The sequence below is a fragment of the Cygnus atratus genome, chromosome 5 (assembly GCF_013377495.2).
Source record: "Cygnus atratus isolate AKBS03 ecotype Queensland, Australia chromosome 5, CAtr_DNAZoo_HiC_assembly, whole genome shotgun sequence".
Taxonomy (NCBI): Eukaryota; Metazoa; Chordata; class Aves; order Anseriformes; family Anatidae; genus Cygnus; species Cygnus atratus.
The window spans coordinates 9,495,983-9,523,083 of NC_066366.1; the positions used below are offsets into that span (position 1 = coordinate 9,495,983).

General features: G+C 35.6%; 1 protein-coding gene across 1 annotated transcript in view; it reads right to left on the bottom strand.

Moving 5' to 3' along the window:
* The window catches only part of LUZP2 (leucine zipper protein 2), a 191,372-nt gene that overhangs the window by 42,437 nt on the left and 121,834 nt on the right, over positions 1 to 27,101 (bottom strand). The window contains exons 6-9 of the mRNA XM_035550448.2: positions 21,658 to 21,720; positions 19,644 to 19,706; positions 4,693 to 4,767; positions 669 to 833 (exon numbers count right to left, since the gene is read on the bottom strand). Of these exons, the coding sequence (XP_035406341.1) occupies positions 669 to 833; positions 4,693 to 4,767; positions 19,644 to 19,706; positions 21,658 to 21,720 (366 nt within the window). The remainder of the gene's footprint in view (positions 1 to 668; positions 834 to 4,692; positions 4,768 to 19,643; positions 19,707 to 21,657; positions 21,721 to 27,101) is intronic.

The following is a 27,101-nucleotide window of genomic DNA, read 5'->3' on the forward strand; positions in this document are numbered from 1 at the left end:
CTTGTGCTAGATTTATTGAATCAGTTGAATACATAAGTGAAATGCAACCCTGGAGATGAAAATTATCAGGATAGCTGTCAATCACTGTAAATCTTGACTGCATTAAAATGCTTTAATCTATTTACTCAAAATACTTTGCATTAAAGATTTATTTATTTTATTTTATTTTTAAGTCATACTTTCTCCTAAACTCTGTTCCTGTTTCCTGGATATGTTGTGTGAGTCAAAGATCCCTTTTGGCAAATTCTGTTTGGGTTTCCCAACTCGTTTTCTGGTTTTATATTAGACTTTTTTTTATGAAAAACACAAACTGCGTCACTGTTTAGTGCTGTAATGCCACAAACACATTAACAGTGTCTGGCAGGTAAATAATCCTATGAATTAGCATTCTCAATTGTTTTAGATGTAATCCATCTTCCTTGTAGATTTGTCATGCAGACATGGTCCATTTAGCAAGTGACAGAATTTTGTTCTTCAGTTAATAAAAGTACCCGTTTCCCAACTTTGTAAAAGTTTATTAACATTGGAAACAGGCTTAGAATTATCTTCAAAATTCATCCTAATCTTTCAATGAATTTTAAATCCTCCTTAGTTCCAGTTTGATGATCCTACAGGACAAATTCTCAAAGATGCTTTAAAAAAAAAAAAAAGGGAGGGAGAAACCATACCTTGGTGCTTGTCACTTGAAATGGAACATTTGAGCCCTTTGTGGCTAGGGGTGTCAGCTTCGCAGCTGGTTTTGTAGGCATTCGATTCATAGCAGGAGGCTGATTGTGCAGAACTGAAGACAGGCAAAGCTGCACAGTTTCCTTCAGAGCTTTCAGCTGTGACTCCTGAGGAAAATAAGAAATCACCAGTTCTTTAAGATGTGTTATAATGAACACAATTGCTTGCTTTCTCTCTCTACATTAAACCACACATTTACAACCAGCTGCTGTTTTTTCTTAGTAACAGAAGAAATTAAGGCTGTTTAATGCAGTTTTTAAATAGATTAACTTATCGTGTATTACACATGAAACTTTAAAAAGTCATGGCACTATTCCCTTTCATCCATGCATTTTATCCATATCATTTGTTGCAAATACTTATTAAATATTTTATATTTAAAGGAACAAAAATACAACAAATATCAGATTATCACATATAATAATAGAAAGAAGCAGATTACACAAGTATTGCAAAGACAGGCTTTTCATATAATTTTGTTTATAATATTCAGAATAATTAGTAATTATCATGTGTTATAAAGATTGATTTTAATCCAACAAAAGTATGACTTCCCTCATGTATATACATGTGCATATTATGCTGTTGCGCCATATAATAAATAAGCCACAGGCCTTTCAATCTGTTAAGAATATGACTGTCCATATCCATGATTGTGCTTTAACCTTTCAATTAGAGAATACACTGCTATTCTCATAATTACAAGACAGTGCTTGTAACTTGAGATAGAATACTGCTATTTTGCTCATAGAAATACAGATAGATATATTAATCAAAACAACAGTCCATCACTGAAATAAATGGAGGCAGTATGAACAGTGAGATAACTATTGTACTGGAGAAATCTCATTTTAAATCTTTGTTCAATCACTGCAAGTCACTTAAGTCAAAACTTAGTTATTGAAGTAACTTTTATTATACTTATTTCAGGGGAAGTTACTCAGCATTTAGTGTTAAAAAAAAAATCTTGCTTTTAGTCTTTGTATTAAAAATGCACTTATAAATACAGAATAAATCCACACGTTTTGGCCTTCAAAGATTTTTTAGAAGATACATGAATGGATGCATAAAGGATTGTGAAATATACCGTAGCAAAAACTGATGGGAAATATGTGTAAAATACAACATCCTACATATGTCAAATACTACATGCATGATGTAGAGACAATCTGAGAGAAATAATCACTTTTTTTTTTCTTTAAATAAAGAGTAAATAAACAAGAGTCAGCAGGGAACGCTTCAGCGGCAGGACCAAAGACAACCACAAAAAGACTGTTCGTACAGAGCTCAGTAAGGAAAATCAAAGAAACAGGAGATGGAAAGGAGTTCATTTGTTTGCAAACAGACAAAATGGAGTGTCTTTCACTTACGATGTGTGCAGTGAGGCAAGCTAGATTATCATCAAAGAGGACAGCATTTTGTATGAGTAACTAATTAAAACGTATAAACCTTGAGTCGGGATGATAAGTCTTCGACCTAATGGCAGTGTAAAAGAGTAAGGATTACTTCATCCATCTGACCTGGGGATCTTTTAATTTTTAAGTGACAAGAGAAAATCTTAGCACTCTTATGTTATATATCTTTTTATCTGCCTTTTCAAGAACAGACTACACAGAGAACAGAAATTGCCATTTGACATAGCCCAAATCAGCTAAATTGGCAGAGGCAGTAGGCTGTCTAATTTGGCTTGAAGATATGGACTCAATCATTATAGCACTACATGACTCTGAATGCTTCCTACACCCTGCATGTGTATGCCTGGGCACCTGATGCACCACCATTAAACATCAGCAAACATGTTCAGGTTAATAAGCATGGGCTTCTGTGAATAGGGCTCTTCTTGATTCTGGGGGGAAAGTAGCCTCTTGATCCCTAAAATCCTCTTGATAATTTCTCATCCTCTCACCTCGCTCTGCTGCTCGTCAATGCTTGCTTTGTCTTGGCTACATCCAGCCATTTTGTCATTACAGACGTAAAAGTATAATAAGCTGTTTTGTTTTCATCCTGAGGGTAGCAAAATTCAATTTTGACTTTGCAGATAATAGCTTTATAAATGGGCAGCACGAGAGTACAACTTAAGGAAACAACATCGGAACCAAAGATGTCATTTGACAAAGTTCTCAGTGACGTTGGATATACCCAATTGTGGGTCAAATAGACTGTCTGCCTGTCAAAAACACTGTCAAAACATGATGCATATTTTTTTATATTTACCAGATTTGTTTATACTCTTGATATGTGGTTGAATGCAGTACAGAATACTTTGGGCTGTGGTAATGCAAAAAATGTCAGTTTTCCAAGGATCCATCACAGGAACTAGAAAAACGCTGCAGCGTAAAAACACTGTTGAGCGACACTAAGTCTACCATCAATGCAAACAATATTTAAAACAAATATTTAGAAGAGAATTCTGATATCCTCCCAAAGGAAAAATACAATTTTATGCCTATTTATAGGCACAGTTTGAGACTCAACCATTCAATTATTCATTTCCAATACAGCTCACGCTCCAAAAATGTGTTCTGCTTTCTACACCAATTCCATTCCTTTAGCAGAAACTACATGTGCTAACATTCTCAAAGCTGTTAAGGCCAAGTCTTCGCTGAAGACATGGATGGACGCTTGGACATCTCTAACTATTTTTAGTTCAGCAAGAAAAGCTCGCGACCAGGGCAAAAAGGTACCTGAAGCTTAAATGGTCTTATTACTCTGCTGTTAGAAGTAGTCAAGCGTGGCTATTTCTAGTCTCATAGAGCTGTTCGCAGTTTCACTGGTGTGAACTTTGTCCTTTTCCTTCATTAGCACTGCTGTTTAATTCCTGTTTACCTGCTCCATTTCCACTGTACTTTCACAGCATGGGAGCAACGATGCCATCCCAAAGACTTTCTCAATGATAATTTACCAGAAGACAACAGTAAGCCTAGCCCTAAATTAAAATTCTATAATATTTCCTAAGAATGAAACATAGGGTCAGAGAAGTCAGTTGAGTGTGTTGCAAATCCCCTTTTAATTTGCAGACTGAATTTCTTAATAGCATTCTCATTAGAAGTTCCTGATGTCAAATGTTCTTTACTTTCTCCTTCAGAAGTGTCTGCATTATAATAACTGCATTTAGAATGTATTTACTACAAGCACTTTCCTCTTGTCATTGCCACAGACAGCACTAGTGAGAGAGCATGCCTGTGAATATGTATACATTTTTCAATTAATATGTGGAATAGCTAAGTTCAGTGTACAAGTGAGAAATACCTGATATATCAGAAACACACTCAGGTTTGGATAGTGCTGCTGTGATCATTGTTTATGTAGATGACTTTTTGCAGTGCTGGAGGTAAATCTTCCATCAAGAGGAAGATTTCAATTATTGCAATACTGATAACCAACGAAAAATGCTTTCGTGCAAGGGGCATACTTTCTTCATGCTTAATGGAACTTGAAAATAGTAAACTATTAAAAACAATATATATATGTACACACAAACATTTTAAAAGAATAGTCTTTAGCAGTATATTGAAGTGTTTTCCTTTCTGATAAACTGCTTCCCTGGGGATTCATCACGGCCTCCCTGTCCTGAGAGTGCACCTCTGCCCTCCAAAGAGCCCACTCTGTCACATCAGTCGATCCCAACAAGTGACAGACATTTCTATCCAGACTAAACCTCAGATAAAATTGTACCAGCTAACAGGCATATTCTCATTAGTGCATTTAAATGCATAAAGAGCATTCTGCTTTCAGTGGGTCTTTGAAACCTTTATTTCTAACTTGATTTCCCTCCTCTTAAATAACTTGCAGCTGTATTTAACTTCATGCATCGTAATTAGTTCCACTGACTTCAGTAAGATAACTCCCAGGTATATGCAATTAAGCATGCATCTGAATTTTTGCAATAATTCCATTTGTTTTTGTCAAATTACACTGAAACACTCACAGCTGATAAACATGCTTACATCACGTTACACTTCTTACTTTGTCAAGTGCTGCCTTTTCCAACTGATCCTTTGCAACTGCTAGTTTCTGCTCCAGATCTGTTAGCTGTTGTGCCTGTGGGAATAAAGAAGAAAAAGCTGATGTAATCTACAACTTTTTTTTTTTTTTTTTTTAAATGAATTGGGTCAGAATTGCTTGCCAAAAGACAAGGCCTCGAGGGATAAAGATATATATATTTTCTTCCTTGAGAACGTGTATTTTTATGTGGGAACAGGGCTTAAATCTGCAAAATTTGTGAACACACGTTTACTCTTTAATTTCAATGTCAGAAGCAAAAGATATTCCACACTGTATTTATAATTGTTCCATAGTATCCTTTCAGAAAACGCAAAGTGTTCAAACAGGTTTCATTACTTTGTTCATTTATCTTATTTCTGTCTGTAATTTGACACAGAATTTTGTACTTTTAAACATGGACTTATTAACAGTAACATAACTAGGAATAAACACAGAAATTAGGAAGCACCCAAACATTCATGCATGTAGACCCCTTAAGAGATGCTACTATCTGCTGGTAGACAAGGGGTTAACTCCAGATTTGTTTCTCTATCTTCATTCCCTTGAGATATGAAAGGAAAATTCACAGGAATAGCTAGTTATGCAATACATAGGAAGAAAGCATTTGGGGAGATCTGTACTTGAAGTCAGATGCAGGCACTCAGTCTGCACCCCATGCAGAAGGCCTATTTGCTTTTTACCTTGCACAACATTATTTGCCTGCAGAGTCCTTTGGGAGGAGATCCAGCTTTTCACAAAGTATATGCAATATATTGAATGCAGACATCCAGGAGGTGCTTTAAAAACTCAGTAAATAAATACAACAATTTTCTCTCCTCTTTCCTTCCCTGGGATCAAGACACAGTTGAACAGGCTTCCCATTTCAGGGAAATTAATTATCTGCAGGTGCTTCCCACTTCGGGGCAGTAGGAGATCCCAGATTCCCACAGTTCTCTGCTCTGTCATTAACAGCACATTACTATGTAACCAGAAGGAAGATGGTACAGTTTTATTTTCCTGTTGTTTTCAGTTTTCTTTCACTATTGTTTTTGCAATAACAGCCTACTTCTTGTTTTCCTTGTTTATGAAGGGAACAGTAGACAGGTATTAGACTAACTGGTTTTCTTCTCTCTGAAATTCTGACATTTTGTGCATGGAGAATAATTGGATACGTTGTTCATTTCTCTTTTAGGAAAAGTAACACATTTCAACTTCGACCAAGTCTTTGCAAGTATGCTTTTCTTTACTGCCACCCCTCACCCACTAGGTTTCGGAGGTTTACCCCAGACAGATGCTGTTTTCTTGACAGACTTTTCAAGATCAGACATACTCTACTGACTGTAGCATAGCTTTACGTGTAGCCACACGACATAAATGCTGTTTTAGCGTAAGCTCCACAAACCACATTTAACTTGGTTTACATGTTGGCGCAATGACTACTTGCAGCACATATTGTAGGCGATACGTATAGCTTCGACAGCCCTGCGGTTGTCAGCAGATACCTCAAGAGCAGCCACAGTTTCATTAGTCAAAAACATGTACGATTAGGCAATCTTGCTTCAAAGCAGAAGTCAACCTCTTGCTCAGATGCAGGGAAGTCTCTCTTGACCACATTCCATCATTTCCACTGCATCACATTTCCTCGAGATGATACTAGTCACTGTCACATGCACACCAGAGATCAGACAACTGGTTCAGCTCATCAGCATGACAGAGCAGGCAATACAGAATGAATCCTTTGATTTCATTAGATTTTGCATAATTTAACTAGACTTTATGAGAGGAAAATGTGTATTAACATACAAGAATTTTCCTAAAGATCAGCAACATCAGCAGTTGTTACTAAAGATAGTACATAACACAGACAATAAGCACATTTCTATGTTTTAAAAACTGAAATTAAATTTGGTTCTGACAGAGACAGTTCTCATTAGATACTAGAACTAGACGAAGTAATTTCTCACATCATTAACATTTTAGTTACTGTTACTTATTAAAATACTCTACACTAGTTATAAAAGTTAATACATATTCAAATTGAGTAACATTTGAAAAGGAGTATATATAATTTCAATTATCATTAAAAATGAAATTATACAAAATAGTGTTTTTATGGTAAGTGAGAGGCCACAATGGCATCTCTGACGGTGTCCGTTGCTAAGGATTAAGACTACAAAGAGGATGATGGATTGCCACTTGTTGTGGGCCAGACAATTAGACTACTTTTCCATTCAGCACCATCTGTGTTGAAGTTTAAATCAGTGGAATACCAGATTTACAAATTTCAAGGTGTCTGGTTTTCTTAGATATGTAAATTACTTAGGTGACTGAAAATCTGGGTAGTTAATAGAAAGCAGGTAACTGTAGTTACAGGTGACAGCTGTTTCTTTCTTTTCAGAAGAATGTCTAATGCTATATAATTCATTGTTCTCAATGAAACTGCAGTCATATTAAAATCAACTTGGAAGAAAAGAATTTAATTTCTTTAATTGGTATCTGTCATTAAAAGAATTAATTAATCTAACACATAGTGATAACACAACTCATATCAAGTAAAACATTTTCCGTTTACAGTGAAGAGGTATTCTTCCAAAGGACAGGCTAATATTTATTAATAAAGTTTTTCTATGTGTATCATTTATGATGCACATATCCTCGTTTATCCTCATTCTTATTTTTGGCAATATCATAGTATTTTGATGGGTAAACTTTATCTGTATCTTTCATGTATATTGATTTTATTTCACAGGTTACTGAGCCAATATTGATAATCTGGCTCAATATTGAGTCAGATATTGATAACCATTCAACTGACGTTAAGTAACAATAAAATCCTGGCATTAAAAATGTTTCTTTCTTTCTTCTTTTTTTTTTTAAATGAACTACTCACTTAGAAATACTGATGTTTATTTACATGATAATCCACGAATGGCAGAATGATTTTTTTTTTCTTTTTTTCTGAAAATTTTATCTATCAAGCCTGGATTCTTATCACAATAGCTTCACTGCTATTTCAATTAAAAAGATTTATAAGGACCCTAATTCAATTAACGTGCCTTAGAGACTGAATGTAGAACAAATACAAAATACCAGTAGAACTACACAAGGCAAGTTTTGATAGGGAGGAAAAGACCCTTGCAAAGCATGGTCTGGGTAAACAAAAATGTTGTTTCCCTTTGGCATTTTTGCAGGATCAGGTCTTACAGACCAAACTGAGATAAATCAATTTTTCATCCTCTGAAAGAATGCACTGAGCAATTTTTGTCCATAAATTACACTTTTCCAGATCAAATCCACATACAAATATACCTACCCTTACTCACTGTGAATTACACAACACACAATGTCCATATTTAAATTTTTCCAAGCATAAGTACAAAAATAAAAATAAAAGAAGGGAGACATGGCTATTAAAAATACTGAACACCCATTAGAACAGCCTAAATACAGTTTTAAAGGCTTTTAGTATTTTTTTTCCCAGAAATTTTATGTGACATGTTCAAATTCATTCAATATTGAATAAAATGTAAATGGTGATGGCTTTTTCATTTTTTTTAGTTATTTTTGTTTTTAACTTTTAACTGCTTAAAATAAACATAACTATTTCTAGTCTCTTTATGAGTTTTCTTCAGGGGATGATTAAAATGTGTTTTAATTTGGCTGTTTATTATAAAACTTTTTAACCTTACTTTTTTTACACTTACCAAGAATTGTTGGTTATTGAAGATAAAATTATCACAGATACTGCTTAATTAAAAAACACGATTGACTAAGTGATGTTTTATCACATGTTAAATTTCGAACTTTTTTTAAAAAATAGTTCTTAAACAAATACTTTGAAAAATGATAACATATTTAGTGTATAACTTTTTATTTCATAATTCATTATATTGTCTAACTGGGACAACTTTTTAATTGGAAACCATTTAACTGAAAACTGGGACAACTGCTTAACTTGAATAAATTACCCAGTAAATAGAAATTTTCTGTGCTTATTCTGTAAGCATTATTTGTATCTTAGAAAAACACAGACTCATGCTTCTGAATTCTACTGTTCACAGAGGATGTTAAATGTAACTGAGAATAAAACTTTTTGGCAGCTATTCCTGTTAATCAGGTGTGCGCCTATAGCCAGATGTTCAGAAACATCTGAGTTGCACTTAAAGCACTTCTAACAGCAATAAAAGTCAGTTAGAAGCATCATTTCTGTAAAATCTCAGATTGTAAGTTTTCTTGATTCTTGTTGCTGCCACCATGCTTTTCTCTCTTATTTGTGACTGCACTGGGTATACACTAAAAAGGAAATAAGACCTTTGTGGGTTTTATAGTGGAAGTTTCACTTCAAGCTCCCTGGCCTGCATACTTTTCCTTCACATAAAAACCCATTTACATTGAAAGCAAGATGGCATTTTACTGGGGTTTTACAAAAGTACTCAAGCTCTAAACTAAATAGCTTTTTACCCGTGGAAACACACTCAGACCATACACAGGAAGCCACAGCACTAACATTTGTGCCTGGTTTTCCTTTAGCTCAGGCCAGAGCACCTTATGGTTTAGCATTAAATGTTATTACCCATTGCTAACCAATCAACATGAATAAAACAACCTGCTGCTTTTTCTTTTTCCTGTCAACCTTCTTTAAACAATTATATTATTAATTTAGGTGGTAAGGACACCTACTTTGAGGGCGTAAGCATTTTAAAACACATTTTAGGCATACCGATATGTTCTAGACCTTTGTCAGTAGTGTGTTGTGAATATTTACTTCCTTTTCATTGAGAGAGGTTCAAGTCTTGCCAGAAACTTCAGCTCTTTGGGTTTGAGGCTTCCTTCTAAGATCTGACCTTTCCAGTCAAGAGTACAGTTCAGCCAGGAAAATACGAAACAAAACAGAACTAATATTTCTGGCAATGTCATTTAACTTAGAAGTGCTTTTCATGAGATAGCTATCTCAAAGCTTGCATTTTCTAAAATATCACTTCATGTTCAGCTGACAAATAAAGGAAAGTCCAAACCATCCAACATATACAGTCATCATTAACACCAGCATATTCATAAATAATTAGAGTGGTTCCAAATCAGTTAACAAATAGTAATACAATTTTCAAAAACCCTACCCAAATGAAGATTAAATTTATTGCGCTCATTTTGAGAATTTTATACTGCAGATCAATGTATACGTGGCTGTTTGCCGTCAGCAACAGCCCAGAAAACAGGATCAAGCAGAGGGAGACTAAGTGACATGCTCCAGTTATTTTGAGAATTTTTATGTATCTGATTTTGAATGCCTCAGCATTTGTTCCACATTGGCTCTGCTGGGAAGTACACCTCATGTGGGACATGCCCAGAGCTAAGCCATCTCACAGCCATCGCCCCACAGCGTGGTTTGGTGAGGAGCCCCAGGGCTGGGAGGGTGGCTGGATCTGGAGACCCACACGTGCCAGGTACCAACAGGGACGTGGTGGCTCAGGACACCACCTTGGCTGTTCCTCCAGCCTCTCCGCTACCAGGGAAGGCCAACATGCTCCATGGCTTGCGCCCTGAGCCAGACATGAAGCTTGCAGTGAGTGTTGGAGGGTGAAGGGGGCTTCTCCGCTGTGTGGGCACTCCTGTGGGTGCCTGGTTTTCCTGTTCACAATTTGTTGTGCGTCTGCCAGACCATTCCCTCCCTTGCTGCATGGAGACCGACAGCTTGTCTTGTCCCAGTATTCTCAGCACAACAAGTCTTCAGTTCTAATATTTCACAAAAACACACTTTTTCCTCAGGAATTTATACAGCATCTACCACTGCAGAAGTTTAAACAGTGAAGAAAAATGACAGTGTAAGTCTGACCTTGGCATTATTCATCCAGAAGCCTGCCCCTTTTTGACATATAGAACACCTGGATCCACATTCATGGCTTTCATGGGGAATGTTCCCTCTTTTTCCTGATACATGTGTTTGAGGCTTTAAGTCATCTTTCAGCTTGGTATATTTCTTTCCCTCAGCCCTATTTTCTCTCTGACCTTTGGGCAGTTTGAATTTTCAATACTTTACGTGACAACATTTAAAAAATTTTCACCTTTACTAGGCACACTCAAAATCATTATTAGAATTAAGCTATTTAGAACATGTCAGTGAAAGTCCCAATCCATTTCAATTTGATATCGATAGTAGAACTCTGCTCATTTTGGTGGGAGCTGGACCAAGTCTGCAAATTGATTGAATAGCTGAATGCTGCCAGTTAAGTGTAAAGCTGCTGCTGCTAGTTTTAAGTAACTTTAGCTCATGCTGGCTATTGAATAGTCTTGTATCTCATAGTAACTCAGACTAGCTATTTAAGACTGCATTAACTTGTAATGCAAATCCATATTGTTAAGGCTACATCTTCATGGCCATACAGAAACTTTTTAAATTTGATTTTTCAGTTCATTAAAAATTTCTACAAATTTTAATGCTCAAAACTATGCCATAAAAGAAATCGCTAACAATAAACTAATAGACTTGACTTACTAATCACTGCAACAGTATTTCACATTTTGTAAACCTGTTCTCCGAAATTGCACAAGGCTATTAATAAAATGACAGTAGAAAGAGATTTTGTTCAATAAAGACAACAATAAATTATGTTACAAATACATAAACCAACATCCTTACACAGAAATACACATGGTGACATCCCTGTACTTTCTTGTATCCCACATCTCATATTATTTTTTTTTCCATTTTCTTCAAATAGCATTGTAAGTATTTTTCCACAACCAATTCAGCCTGCATTTTTAGTCTCCTACTGTGCAGCTAACATTAACACATTATTAATGATTGTAACATTACGGAACCAATATACAAAAAAATAAGATATGGTATTTGAAATAGAAACAATGCAACAGCAAAGAAATGTTAATTTAAACTGTGAAATAGCCCCTAAGCAAAAAAAAAAAAAAAAAAAGTGTCTAGATAAGACTTTCTACATACATTTTTCTAAGTTTTGTGAGTAAATTATACCACCATTCAGGGAAATAAAAAACAACCAACCAACCAACCAAAAAAAAAAAAACCACAAGTACTCAGTGTTTTTTGACCTACTTCAAAAGAAATATAATCATAACAAGACGAAAAAATCTTGCGCTTCATGAAAGCAGGTATTCACTCACCTTACAGTAGCACAAGATGACAAAACTATCATCTAAGTGATGTATCACCTAAGCACCTAACTGTACTAGGTCTACTATCTCAACAAGAGAGTTATCTGAAAAGTAATCAAGCCACCACTTGCCACCTTTTATATCAGCCACAGATATGTATGCAATAGAGCTAATGTATTTCACAAAAATCAACTTAGCCAATCTAAATTTCCTATCTCAAGGTGCTAAGCTACTGAGAAAAACAAATAATAACCTGTCTTGAAGTGTTTTCCTACACCCAATAAGTAGCCAGATCCAATCACAAATAGTGGATAAACTGAAAAAAACAATTTTATTTCCAGTACTGGATAGCATCCAACTACACATCTAGAAGTGTACAAAAGCTCTGACTTCATGAAAAAAATCCGTATATGAATAATTAACAGAAGCATTACAATAAAGTCATCATAAGCCTCATCACTTGAAAGAAAAAACATCTAGCAGCTTCAAAGACTGAACTACCGCCTGCAACAAGAGCTACAGGGATCCTAAACCATGGAGACTAAGTACAGCACTTAGCGCAATTTGTATTGCAAATGCTTCAAAAGGAGAATGGTCATCAATCTTACTATCTGGCTCTACATAAACCAATGTATACAAATGGAACTACAGCATGAAATGCAAAGCACTCCATAAGTTCTGAGCTTGCAGAGATCCTGATCTGCTTGTATAACCGCCAAATCACTGGATCCATTACTCACGAATCGTTAGCAATATTAGCTTAAAGACAATTGTTCCAGAGCTCAAGATGAAGAGCAACATTCTGCAACACCTGTAGTCATAATGCTTTCTTCTATAAAGACCTTCACTGCAAGAGAACAAACCACAGTTTGAAATAATTACTCAAAATACTACGACGTGGACCAACTCTCAAAGTCCGGGGCAGATTCCACAGGATATCTTTTACACACCGTAGTTTAAGCCTTTGTCTTCCAAATTCTTTTCAATTCCGTTCTGCTTGCTAATTTTTTTTCTTCACTTTTCAGCCAAATTTAAATCTTACGGTACACAGTACCTGGTAAGACATATATTTTTAGTTTTAGTCCTAACATTTTTAGACAAATTGTTTTAGACAAAGCATTTTATTTTATTTTTAATACCAGTCTGAGTAATTAAGACTTTTCACTTTGCTGTCTTCTATTAGTCAAGTTTGTGCACCATCACTTCTACTGCTGTATGATGTGATATTAGGCTCTAGGACCCTAGCTCCTCACTGGCTCAGCCAAGAGTAGATGAAGTACCTGAAGACTGGAAAAGAAGAAACGATACCCATGTTCGGAAGAGAAAAGAAGAGATTATAACTTACAGATGGCAATACTACAACAATCATTTTTGGTAAAATACTGAAAAGAATAATCAAACTAACTTTCTAGGGGACAGAGTTCTATCTGTTATATATCATTCACGATCTGAACCATGAATTAAACTTACACTCATCAAATATTCTGGTGACATCAAACCAGAACTCTACATGTCATAGGAGATAGGTTTTTTCTAAAGTTATCTTGAAAAACTGGAGAAAATAAGATGGCATTCCCTAAAGACAAGTGTAAAAGTGTAAAATACAGACAGGAATAATCACTGAAGCAAACAGAGAATATAAGACAGTAGGGATGAATGACTCAAGATGATATCACCACTGAATGCGTGATATATTTGTAGAAGAAGCAAAGAACACTGTGTGTACAGACTACAAAAAATGCTTTTACTCAGTATGGATGAAATGTCCAGCTGGACTTTTGTGTCTACTTGCAAATGTCACTGTAAATGGACACAGACCAAAAGAAACACGTTCAGATCAGAATAACATCAGGCACTAATGGTGTGCAAACAGTTCCTGGGAAGAAGAACCAAGGAAAAAAATCTACATGTATTAATTTAAAAAGCAAAATTTCTGTGAGCGATGCAAGATAACTGCAAAATATGCAAAATATTGATGTAAAGGGAAGGGAGGGGGGATCTACTTGCCAAGTCGATGTGAGATGGCATCGTAACTAGTTGTTTTCAATTTCACTAAAGCAGATTCAAGACAGCTATAAGAAAATTCCTATTTTTTGAGGCTAAGAGAGCAAAGCTGCAAAAATACACAGTTTGAACTGCTGCAGGCTTCTTAAAAGGAATTGGATAACAATTGTGAAAGAATAACATGCTCATAATAAAACTTTCTCTATAGTATGAAAAGAAGGAACATCCTTTGTATTTTCCATACCCTCCTAAGAATAAAACTGTTAACATAATTGAACAAGTGGTGATGGAATTGCCACATATAAGATTTTCTTCATTTATCTCAGTAACTATGAAGTAGAATTGTTTATTTATGTATTTAAGAGGAAAAATCCACAAGAATATTTCCAGACCTTTTGTTCTATTTTTGTTCTACCACCTATCAGACTCTACGTGTATTGTTGGTGCTTTTGAAAGGAGATACAGTATGCTACCTTCTCATTTAGCATGTCATTTCTGACGAAGTCCAGGGAAACCTGTCCAAAAGCATTTTCATATCTGAAGTCATATCTGTAACAAGCTGTAATTTCTTCTTCCAGATTCTACTTGGTTGTTTTGCTATGTGATGATGTCAGTCTGTAGCTTATACAACATATCCTTAATAATGTTACCAGTTTAAAAATCTCTTTGAGAAAACAAACAAACGAACAAACAAAAAAACAACAAAAAACTCTCTAATTATTTTGTATTACGCTATGTTTATAACAGCTATTTTATAATAGTTTTTGTTTTTGTTTTGTTTTTCCTAAGCAGCACTGCTAAATTTCCCCAGGGAAGTCACAGAATATTCAGATGCTGAGGAAACAAGTTGGATGAACAAGCACACTGCAGGCTAGAGATTCTGTCTGAAAGTGAAAAGAGCTGCAGCATTCTCTCAGAAAAGTTGATACGACAGGCCCATATGAAATTGTCCTCAGTCTATCACCTTCTTTTATCACCTTCATTTAGTATTACAGGGCAATGTGAAAGCACCAACAAGACAAGAGCATTGTTTTTGTGCTAAATAAATCAATGTATATATGAAGTTAAAGGAAAACAATGATGCTTTTTTTTTTCTCCAAAAAAGTGTTTTTCAGGGGAAAAAATGAATTTTATGATACTTTCAATATAGCAAAGAAACCTTTAAAATGTATGAATGGTCTCATTTTTCAAACACGCAAAGCCAACTGAATTCTCTAGTTGATAATATTAACAAAAGCAGATGCAATTCATGGGCAAAGTACAGGTTAGGTAAGTCTTTTAAACGCAACCTTTGCCCCTTCCATAGAAAGTCTGTTTGGGTGTTTCCTAGACAATGATACTTTCTTCAAATAAGTCCTTGAAAGAAAAACATTATATTTAAACTACCATTTCTCATACAGGACTCTGCTGGCAATTATGAAACAAGACCAAGTTTGAGAAGATAATATTGTACTGTTTAGTCTTTTAGAGGTATTGAGCACTCAAGTACCTGAAACACTATTTAGAAGCAAAAGAGAAAACTGAAGGTAAGTGATCATCTTGCTTTTAACACATGATGTCGCAGTTCACGCAAACGTATGGGTTCAAGGCTACCACCACAGAAACAAGCTAGATCACTGTGAGGAGCAGCAGAGGCTATCAACATCTGGGAGTAAGATTCTCCTCTTGTTTCTTTCATTCCTTCCTCTTCCCGTCCTGTTTCCTCTCTCCTGGTCACCTCCACTAACTTCACCATCTTTCCCTGTTTGAGCACCTCATTCTTTGCTGCTGCCAGATGCCCCTCATAACCTACCCCCTGCATTTGTCTTCCTGGACATCCTCCAGTTTCACAGCTGGTTCTTTACTGCTATCACTTGGGCACTTCTAAAATTGCAAAGAGTTCTAAGGACCCCCCAGGGCCACAGGCAAACAGTCAGCTCGTAAGGTGCGTATTTATGAAGCATATTTGGCAGCTACACTTCAGTAGTGGGCCATGTGCGTGTACCCAACTGGAGCAAAGGCGATTTGCTCCTCAGTAGAGGGTGCATAATTACCTTGCTCATGGTAAGACCAGATATGGAGTACTTATTAGCAGTTACCTAATTTATTATACGGCAGATGCTATTTACTTACTTATTTAGATTATAGTATGGAACAAAGATGTTGTACATCAATAGGGTAGATTATTTAGCTGTTGCTCACATTTGAATTTTATTTTCTAGGACTGTATCTGTACTTTTACTTTAGCATTAATTAAAATAATTATTAGTGATCAAAGGAATTGAACTATATATGTTCACAGTATCATTGGATAACAATGATTGACATGCACCTACTAAAGTAATTGATGAGGAGCTTCTTAGGGCGTAACATTTAGATTGTCATCCTAAATATATGGCGAACAATGTATTTTGCCTCAAAATTTAAATGACAAAAAAAAAGGTCAGTGGAATTCATATTTCTACAACTCAAACAGAATCCTTAGGAATTCATCACAAAACAATAAATAAACATATGTTCAAGCCATAACAACCATTTGCACCTTGTACATTTTAAAGAACAAAGGTTTCAAATACGCAAGAGACTTGTGTAAGGTGATAGTCAAAGTAAATGCTGGCTATATTTTTCTTCATCTCGTATTCATATCAGACACGCACGTGCTTGTGTTTCAAGAATACCAAAACATACTTTCAATTCTTCTCTATTTTAGTGAAACATGAGGTTTCTAGGACAATGTAACCGAATGATGTGAAGACAGGGAATGGCGGAGGAGTACATTTGGAAACAAGTTGTTATGAATGCCTGAAACAAACATCAATTTTAATTTAGCAAAGCGTTGAAACTTAAGTATACTGTAATGAATCAGCATTTTACATTAACTATTAAACTATTAATAATTAGATTAACTATTAAACTATTAATAATTAAACTATTCTAATTAAGAGTTGTCCTGGTTTCAGTTGGGACAGAGTTAATTTTCCTCCTAGTAGCTGGCAGGGTGCTATGTTTTGGATTAGAAACATGGACTGTTGTGGTTTAGCCCAGCTGGCAGCCAAACACCACACAGCCGTTCGCTCACCCTCCCCCCTCCCTCTCTGGGATGGGGGAGAGAAATGGGAAAGTGAAGTCTGTGAGTTGAGATAAAGACAGTTTATTAAGACAGGAAAAATAATAGCAATAATAATAATAATAATAATAATAATAGTATTAATAATAATAATGTGTACGAACCAAGTGATGCACAATGCAATTGCTCACCACCCGTTGACCGATGCCCAGCCTATCCCCGAGCAGCCGGCCCCCCCTCCACCCCGGCTAGCCACCCCTATATATTGTTCAGCATGACGTCAGATGGTATGGAATACCCCTTTGGCCAGTTTGGGTCAGCTGTCCTGGGTCTGTCCCCTCCCAGCTCCTGCTGCACCCCCAGCCTGCTCGCTAGCAGGACAGAGCGGGAAGCTGAAAAGTCCTTGGCTTGGTGTAAGCACTGCTCTACAACAATTAAAACATCAGCATGTTATCAGCGCTCTTCTCATTTTAATCCAAAACATAGCACCCTGCCAGCTACTAGGAGGAAAATTAACTCTGTCCTAACTGAAACCAGGACAAGAGTGGACTCATTCAGGACTAGCAGGTGCCTACTTACAAAGAGAGCTATAAAATCAAAACTCTTGGCTGAAAATTTAGTATTAATCATTCCTTATTTTCCATGCTCAGACACGTAGCAAATTTCCAATTCTGTCAGATCTTTAAGGTTATTGCACTGCATGTTTTACAGGACTGAACACTGCCAGAGAAAGGAACTCAAGTTCTAATGTCAATAGAGATGACAACTACATAGCCTTGAGAACATCACTTAACTTTAGTGACTCCCCCTGCTTATCTGTCACATGACATGTTATCATATAGATAGATAGGTAGGAAGATATAGATATACATACATCCATGCAACATAACAAAGATTATAAAACACTTTGAAAGCACGAGAGTAAATACATGCTAAAAATTAAGAACTCATGTTTAATTTACTACCACTTGTTAAGTTCTGGTCACTTTTTCCCCAAACCTCTAATCAGTAGCTTCATTGACAATAAGAGTTACTGGTTTAAAGTTTAAAAAGTTATAAAACAGTTAGCGATTTAAAGCTCATTCAGAACCTGTTTCTCAATGTTGATTATGAAAAACAAAACCAAAAAATCACAACCAAAAAAACCCTCTCAGGGTTCTTCATTATTAATTCCACCAGAGAAAGCAATAGTTTAATGGGCACGGACTGCAGTGCTCCCTCATGCCCTGTAGAAATCGAAATCTTACAGACTTAAGTGTACATCCTTCCAGCGAACAGCTATGAGAAGCTTGCAACGATCAGATCTATACAGGAAATACAATTCCCTGAAGCCCTCAGTAAGGCAGACAGAAAATATAAGGTTGAATGGTGTTGGAACGCAGTGGGAAGTCCTATAATATGACAGTAACTAGCATCCAGGAGATATCACACACACTGGTTATGCTCTATGCTGGCAGAAGACTACTCATGCACCATTTTGATCTTTTATCAAAAAGAATCAGAGCTTCACAAAACAGCTTCAACAGCAATGATAGCCTGGAATCTGTCCAGTTGTTGGTATCAAAGCAAGCAGAAATGAAATGAGAAAATATCTAGTCTTGTCCAAATCTAGTAGCCGAATCAGATCAGACAGGTACTTAAAAAGATTTCCACCCTGTACCAAACAGCTTCTACGCTATTCAGTGTCTTCAGACCCGAAATACATACAGATCAGCACATTGAACCTACTGTTTCCTACATCTCACATGACCATCTAGGAGGATAGCAGAAGTTTGGAATTCCCTTTTCTTCATAAAGCAATTTTACTTTACTCGGGAAGAAGACTGACAAAGACTACATAAAGGATATATCAAATTAACAAACCAGCAGTTCTGTCCACGATCAACTTAACAGTGAAGAGATATTTCAGGTATTTGCATATGTACTTCTCAGTACACAGGACTTCAGCATCCTTTTCACAATTTGTTAACATCTAAGGTTCTTAAAGTGCTTTTAATTATATTAATTCATAATTTCCCCCAAAAGGTAAATAAACATTTTCCCTATTTTGCAAGTAAGTGCATTCAGATCAGAATTTGCCCTACCTAATTTTTAACCTACTTCTGAGCTGGAGGCTCTAGTATTCCTTCATAATCAAAAACTATGTCTATTCAACATAGGTTAAGTAGTTTAAAGCATAATTCATGTGGCCAAACGTAGGACACTATTCCTACTATATAAGGAACTATATCCCAAACAAGGAACTATTCCCCAGACAGTATTTCCCTGTGACAGTAGAGAATAACTTATGGAAGATTAGAATGTATCCTCTTGTCCCTCTTTAACAGGGACTAAACTTCTCCCTACCCAATCTATAAAACAGGTCAATAGATTTTCGTAACCAGAAAGGAACTAGAGCATTGTTTTATCTGAACATGTAAACAAACTTAATGTTTTCCACTTCTTTTGTCTATTTAAAAACAAAGATACCAGAATTTTTTAGGCTTTGAATCTTCTCTTCTTTACCCCAGAAAACAATTTAATAAAAATCACTGTCCCTGCTAGAGTGGTTTGCAAAAAAATCAGCTGAAATAGGCAGCATTTCTGAAATTATGTTATTATGTCTGCCTTTGGTGTTTTGAGCTCTTTTCAGTATGGTGAGAAGGAAATGAATGATTCCTTAGAACTACAGTAATCAAGGCAGATATTATACTCCCAGATTACTTCAACATTACAGCAACTCTAATACCTTAGTAAAGTTGTGTTGAAGAAAACTCACCTTAAAAATCAAATCTTTTTTCCCATATCGAAGCTCTTTCAGCTGGGCTTGAATCTTTTTTGACTGAAAGGAAGGACAATAAAAATCAGTGTTTTTCCTTTCAAATATTTACTTTTAAGACCTGAAAAAAATGTGGCGAGATCTGACAACAACAGAAACAAGATCAGCTTTAAAATGCGGAAAAGTAACCAATATGAAAGCCAGTTGCTTTTCCAGGATAACATGTCTAAACCAGTCAAATGAGTCAAGGGAAAAGAAAAATGGTACTGAGCTAAAGCACATATATGCACTATTATGAATAGCTGTTTGGTTTATACATTTCAGACAGGAGATGTTTAGTACTTTCCATGAAAGAATATCTGGAGCCATCACCTTCAAAACCATCTCCGGGGCACACTGAGACTGTATGCAGCCTGGGAGAGCAGAATAAAGTGCGAGCTTCCTGTTAGTTCTATCCATAAAGGGTGTTTGGTCTAATTATTAAAAGAATACTAATTGTTCATAGTTATTATGCTTGGTAAGTATAATACCTAATTAAAGAACAGAAAATACATGGCATTTCTGTGGCCTACACCACCTAACTGGCAAAACAACAACAGCTAAGAAGGATGCTCCTGAAATCTTATCATCTTGGTTTGTTCGAATGGCACTAACCCACTTAAAAACCACACATTTGCCAGGATGATTCATCAAGCCTGAAATTAAGGTTTAAAACACATTCACAATCTGCTGCCTTGAGTGGTGGTTAGCTTTGGTTTGGTTTCCTGAAATTCTTTGACAACAAAGCTTGTCATACTACAATAAGCTTAATTTCATTTTAGACTTCACCCTCAGATTTAAAGACATTTGTGTAGCATATATTAAATAATCAGAGAAGAAGTCTTCAAGTCAATTACCCAACATTAAAGACATTTTGTCCCTAGCTGTATAACGTTTATGTTATACAGCTAGGAACAAAAAACGTGAACAAGAGGGGAAAGCAGAATGCTGTGTTGTACACTGCCAATTTTTTTTTTAGCAGTAAACAAGGGAAGACTATATATTTGTACTCCAATACTCTGGCATGTTTGAAAACAACAATGATGACATAGGAAGATACCAGATTATGACAAGCTGGAAACAAAAAAATCATCATTTCCTACTGTTGAGGATTTCTCAGAAACTGTGGTTGCAGATCATCAGTTAGACTAAATACCTAATATAACTTGAAATCACTACTTGGACCTTGTAAGTATTGTTGCCTAAGTTTAAAAGTAGAGTCTTTGATAAAGAAAATGTGGTATTTCAACCTTAATATATAAAATTTTAGTCAAGAAGATAAGTGTTACACTTCTGCTCAATTCTAGGAAGGTGAAATTACTTTTACAGAAGTTATATGTGCAGAGAAAACCCCATGACATAACTCATACAAATGAGTAAACCACGTTAATGTATACTAATAAACACTCATGAAAAGGCAAATAGCTAAAGGGACTGCTCCAATGAATACAGTTACTTGTACATTTAGATATTTGAAAAAAAAATAGGCTTTTTTTTATCATCAGCTGTCTTAACACTTCTATAGAGAGAATATTTTATACCGTGACACTTTATCTTTGAAATCATGAAACATCAGAAGGATTGATAGTAATAGATCTTTGCTGTCTCTCTGTTACTTTAAAAAGGAACTGAAAAAAAAAAAGCAACAAAAAACCCATAATTCCTGTGTTATTCTAGGCATGGAGATCATGGAAAGAAAATTAGTTTTATATGTATTATAGATGTATAATATAATCCTTAAAGAGCTATATATACTTTTAAGAACTACACACAAACTTTACTGTACTTGTCTAAAACTTGAGTTTGCAGCTTGCTAATATATTTGAGTTGCCTCTAGTGAAGTCACAGAAAGTTGAGATAAACAGTCATCATGCATGCGTAATATATAATCTCTGCTGGAACCTCAGCACAAGAGACTTAGATGCAAGCTTCTTTTGGGTATACTCAGTTTAGAATAGAAAGGAACCTTACTTACCTCTTCTGCATGAATACCACAAAGCTTGTTTCCTGACAGAAGCTTGTTTTTGAGGCTTTTGTTCTGAGGGGGGGAAAAAAAAAGTTTTATTAGTGAGAGTTACTGAAATTTTAAGGGATCTTTTAAATATTTCATCATACCAGTTTTGTTTTATACATCACTAACACCTTCAACTCATCAAAAAAGACACAAATAAGAAGATAAAGTAGCTGCATCATGGCACAATATTCTCTCTGACAAAATTCTGCAAGTCTACAACTTGGCACTAAAACATGCTTTCATAGAAAGAGGAATGTACAAGAAACCTTCCAATACTCTCAAGCAATAGCAAGCAATTTAGACTGTATATATGAGTTAAAAACAAGAAAAAAAACCTCAAATCCTAACCTGATGTCAAGGGCATAGCTCAATATCGTTTTCAGTAAATCATTATAACAACTGAGTAACAGGTCCAAGGATCTTAACATTTAGCTGTGATGATCAAATGCATTTTAACTTTTCATTAAGTTTCATAATTTAAAACAGTAAGTAATCAAAATGTTTAAAAGGCTAGCTAGCTGATACCGTTTTAACCACTCGGTATTCCTTCTCATGTACAAGTTGTAAATATTTCTCATTTTCAGGGGAAAAAATATATATAATTTGATAAAAATAAATTTTTAATAGTTCAGTAATTTCTTCTGCATTCTTCACTCACATTATCCTATAATTGACAGTCAAGTGTAAGATTTCTCTGCAGTGTGAACACCTATAAAAACAGTTCAGAAACTTAAATATTTGATAGGTAGATCTTCAAGTGCTAACATACAAAAAAAAAAAAAGAGAGAAACACACAAAACATAACTTCTCCTGTGCTAACAAACTGTAAACATACATAAAGAAATCCAGCCCACCACATTTCAGAAATGTATATTTATTATTGTACAGCAGTATCTTTCATGAATATTTTGCACAAGAATATGCTGGCATTAGAAAAAAAATGATAATTTAATTCAGGATATCAATTGAAATTTAGTTTAGTATTCCACTGAAACACTGGACATTTTGTTTCCAGAATTAGTAGCTTGAAGTTTTTCTTGAAATAAGTTTCTATTTAAATCCAAGGTAAAGAAGCTAACAATTGAAACATCCTTTGCACAATTCCAAAGTAATGAGAAGATATGACATCTTGTTTGACACATTTCACTGTTGCTGTCTACTCTGCACTTATACATATTGCTGCAGAAACAATAAATCATTTCAAGCTGACACCATTCTCTAATGCAAAAAAAAAAAAAAAAAAAGCAACTGGGATATTACTTCGAATGAGACAAAGATTCTGCCTTGCACAAAATGTGATTTACAAAGGGCTGGATGCGAAAGGAAAGAGAACACATGTTGTTCTCAAGTCTCATGGTTGATTACGTTTTATTCTTTGAAAATGATGTGGTGGCTCCAGTCACAGATGAGCGCTTTATTGCACTAACCACTGCAGAAACAGAACGAGACTGCAAAAAGGGAGTTAGGTAGCAGTTACAAGGGGATCAAAGGTAAACAAAACAAACAAAAAAAATCCCAACAAAGAGATGAAGCACGCCCAGCAAATCTATTACTCACCAGGGGTAAGAGCTTTGTTGTACTGTGACCACATTAGATGTGACTGTTTTTTCATAAAAGATCAGCATCACCTCTCAGGTTGATGGCCAACCAGATGTGCCAAAGGCACTGTCTCGTTAGGAAATTGCACTTAATTAACCCAGGAAGTTAAATCATCATTTTGTCTTGACTAACTAGGTTCATTACCCTCCAGATTCCCTACAGTCTGACAATGGTCGGTTTAAGGTAGCAGATTCTGTTACTTAAGAACCAAAGTGAGAGTGAGTTGTCATCTTTACATTTTTTCTCATTTTTCTTCCTTTTGCCAAGTGAGAGCTACTGTAAGAAATACTTCTATCAATACAATAACAGTTCAAAATTAACTTCCACATGCACTGTTTTGTGGAGGCCTTGCAGTAACTCAAGACGTGAAGAACCGAATGCCTACCACCCCAAAAGGACATATGTTGTAGTAGATGACTGCCACAATTTTTATGTGTCATGCTAAAGTAGTCTAACAGAAGAATATGGTTAGGAAAATGTAGTCAAAACCAAAACTTTATGAAAATATTTTAAGTTGGATGGACATCATTTTGGAGTTTTACCTAGGCCTAAGAGGATTTACCAATCCTGTCTCATAATCTAGCCTAAAGCAAGAGAACAGAAATTGGGGTTACCAGCATGGAGGCAAAACACTTGTGATTTAATCTGCACTTGTTAATATTTTTAGAAATGAGAGCAAGCATTTAAAGGTTATAGTTATCAAGAGCATAATAAGTAGGTGCTTGTCAGAGGCAACTGACAACCTCCTGCTTCAAGTTGGAGTGATTTTTTGGTACTTAGCAAATTACATGTCACTGTTAAATACAGGATTACATTCTGGATATTATTATCTTCTACAGCAGAATGTGAAGTATACCACTAAAAACATGTGTAGTATAACAGAGCCTGATTTGATCAGGATTCTGACTTAATTAATAGGAAACGAAGCATCTTCTCAGGTACATTTTCTGTAAGTTTGCTAGAATGGGTTTATTGAAAATTAGATCAATTAATCAGATTATTGGGTTATAAATGCTTAGCAATTCAGGACAGACCTTCTCACTCTTAAGTCTCAGATAATGATTCAAGATGATGGCTCTTATTTTTCAACTACATACCCTTCAAAGTACAACAACAACAAAGTTTATAATCTTACAGTTTGTTTCAAATATCTTATTTGTTTTGAAGTACTTTAATGGAAAAGGTCTTAGATGTTTCCAGTCTAAAAACCAATATATTTCAAGAATTAATTGTCTGTAAACGTGTTCTTAATATCTTCTCTTAAAATGATATACAGGAATGATTTTAATTAGACATAGGCTTTCAGATTTACAGAAAGAATACCATTATACTCAAACTAAATAGGTAGCTTAATGTATTTGAACATCTTGAAAAGTGTATAGCACAAACTGTTAGCTGAAGCATTTGCACGTCATCATTAAACCAAGTTACTGTAGTATTTAATCTTTCGTTTACTAATTTTGCACCAATAGTTTCAGTGCATTCCTAAATTCAGGTGCAGAAACCTGCTGCCAGTGGTTGCCACATGCACAGGACTCCCATTATCCCTTCCCACACAGCTGAATGTATGTGCACTCAAAAACACGCAGAACCACATGTGAGAACTGTGTACCAGCATCCTTCAGAAACATGAAAGCTCTCGAACAGTTTATCAGATTTGTTAACATTTTCTTTGCAGAACTTCCATATTGAACCTAAGCTTTCTGCCTTATTCTAGGGTAATTTTTCCAGTCTCAGTGCATGTTTTTTCATTTCCTCCAATAGTGACATAACATTCACATATTTTGTTTGGGTTCTGATCTTATTTTCAAAACATGAGACCAAGCTTAATGAGAACTGACTTCTTTATATGAATATTGAAAGTAAATCTCTATTTTAGGTTGCCTCAACACCTCCCCACAAGGAGACTGATGTGAAGGCAGATATAAGAAGCTGTAGTGACAGCTTCTTTGCTAGCATGCCTTTGGAAGCTTCAGGAAAAAATAATCTTGTGCTCTGGCTAGAGGGGCGTGTAGAATCAAAGTCACAGAACCATCTAGGTTGTAAAAGACATTCAACATCATCAAGTCCAACCACCAACCTGATCTACCAAGTCCCATCACTAACTGATGTCTCTTTATTCCAAACTTCTGAAAATAACTCCTTCATTTCTGTCATTTATTCTCCTGAATAAAGTGTCTGCAGTAGACCAAAGTAACCCCTACTAACACAACACCTCTCCAAAGAAGAGAGAGAGAGAGAAGAAAATCAGCAAGATATTCCATGTCCAAGAAGCTTTAGGAAATGAAGAAACTATCATGTCAATGGCTATTTCCTTCCATGTTGTTAGAGAATTTTACCACCTTGTATGTCAATAACATTCAGGTCTCCTTCCCTCTCCTCATCACCTCCACCCTACAATATCAATCTATAACAGGTCAAAGGCATGTTAGGGTTTTTCAGTACATTTTTTTTCTTATTTTTAATTCCCATCTTTCTATTATAAGACTTGAGACGTAAAAAGAAAAGCACAAACCAAGCACTTAAAAGCTCAACAGAAGCATGTGAACAGCTGCAGTTTTAGTTCTTTTCTTTTCTGCCAACTTATATTATTAAAATCATTATATAGATATATATTGTATTTTTCATAATATCCTCTCCTCTTTCAATATATACAAAAAACAACCCATGAAGCAAAAGTTGAGATGTATTGTTAATTGTGACAAACTACCTCTGGGTCCTGTTTCAAGGGGTTTATTACCATATTGTGTATGAGGTTATGGAGATTAACATTTATCTGATATAAACTGTACTCAATTTACAGAAGGGTAAAATTACACCACCTATGGAAAATACACACATTTTTAGAGTCTGTTCTTGAAATCAGGTTATGCTGACCTCTAGCCACATAGATGAGTGGTTTAATATTCTGATGCTGATGTTTCACAATTGCTAACATCTATATTACCTCTTTGAAATAGCAAGGATGAACAAACCTGTTCATCTCAACTGTGGATGAACAAAACTATACAACATAGACATCATCAGTACAAGGCCAGTTTACTTCACCTGCTAGCTTTTCAAAGCATGAGGACACAGACTACGTTCAAAGAAAATCACACTCTCAGAAAATTATTCCCAGCAATCAACTTCACTTCAAACATTTTATCTGAGGTTTGACAGCAGTTTTATGCTGTATACAAGATAAATTTGGATCTGCCTCCCCTTATTGAATAGCACAAGTCAAACCATACTGTGCTCCCACTCATCATTGCAACATTTCTGTCTTATGGACATGCTATAAAAAAAACCAACAATAACAGCAACAATAAAACCAACAAAAAGCAAACAAAAATACACCAAAACAACAAAAATCCTTGGACTTTACTCAGCGAGAATGTCAGGGCCAATTGCCAAAATGAAAACTCTTTTACATTTCCTGTTAGACAAAATCTGCTCACTGAGCCCTTAGGAAGTAATACAGAAGACACCAATGGCCCAAAATCAAATACTTGGATTTATTTGGTGCCACAATATACCAGTACCCATTCTGCTTTGGACATTACCTTTATATCTCAGGATGATGAAAATATGTTTTATATAGCGTGAAACAGTGTAAGAGCTTTGATCCCATCAGGGTTGACTCAGCCATTCATCTTTCTAAGACAGATTGAGTTTCCTGCACTCTACTGCGTGAGGGTTTTCAGGTAAGACCTTGCAAACTGCAATTCTACATTTTCTTTATGGGCAGTGAAGATATGGTGACTTCCCCCCCCACCCCCCCCCTCAGGAGACGTTTGCCTTAATATTCTCGAGGATGTTTGGGT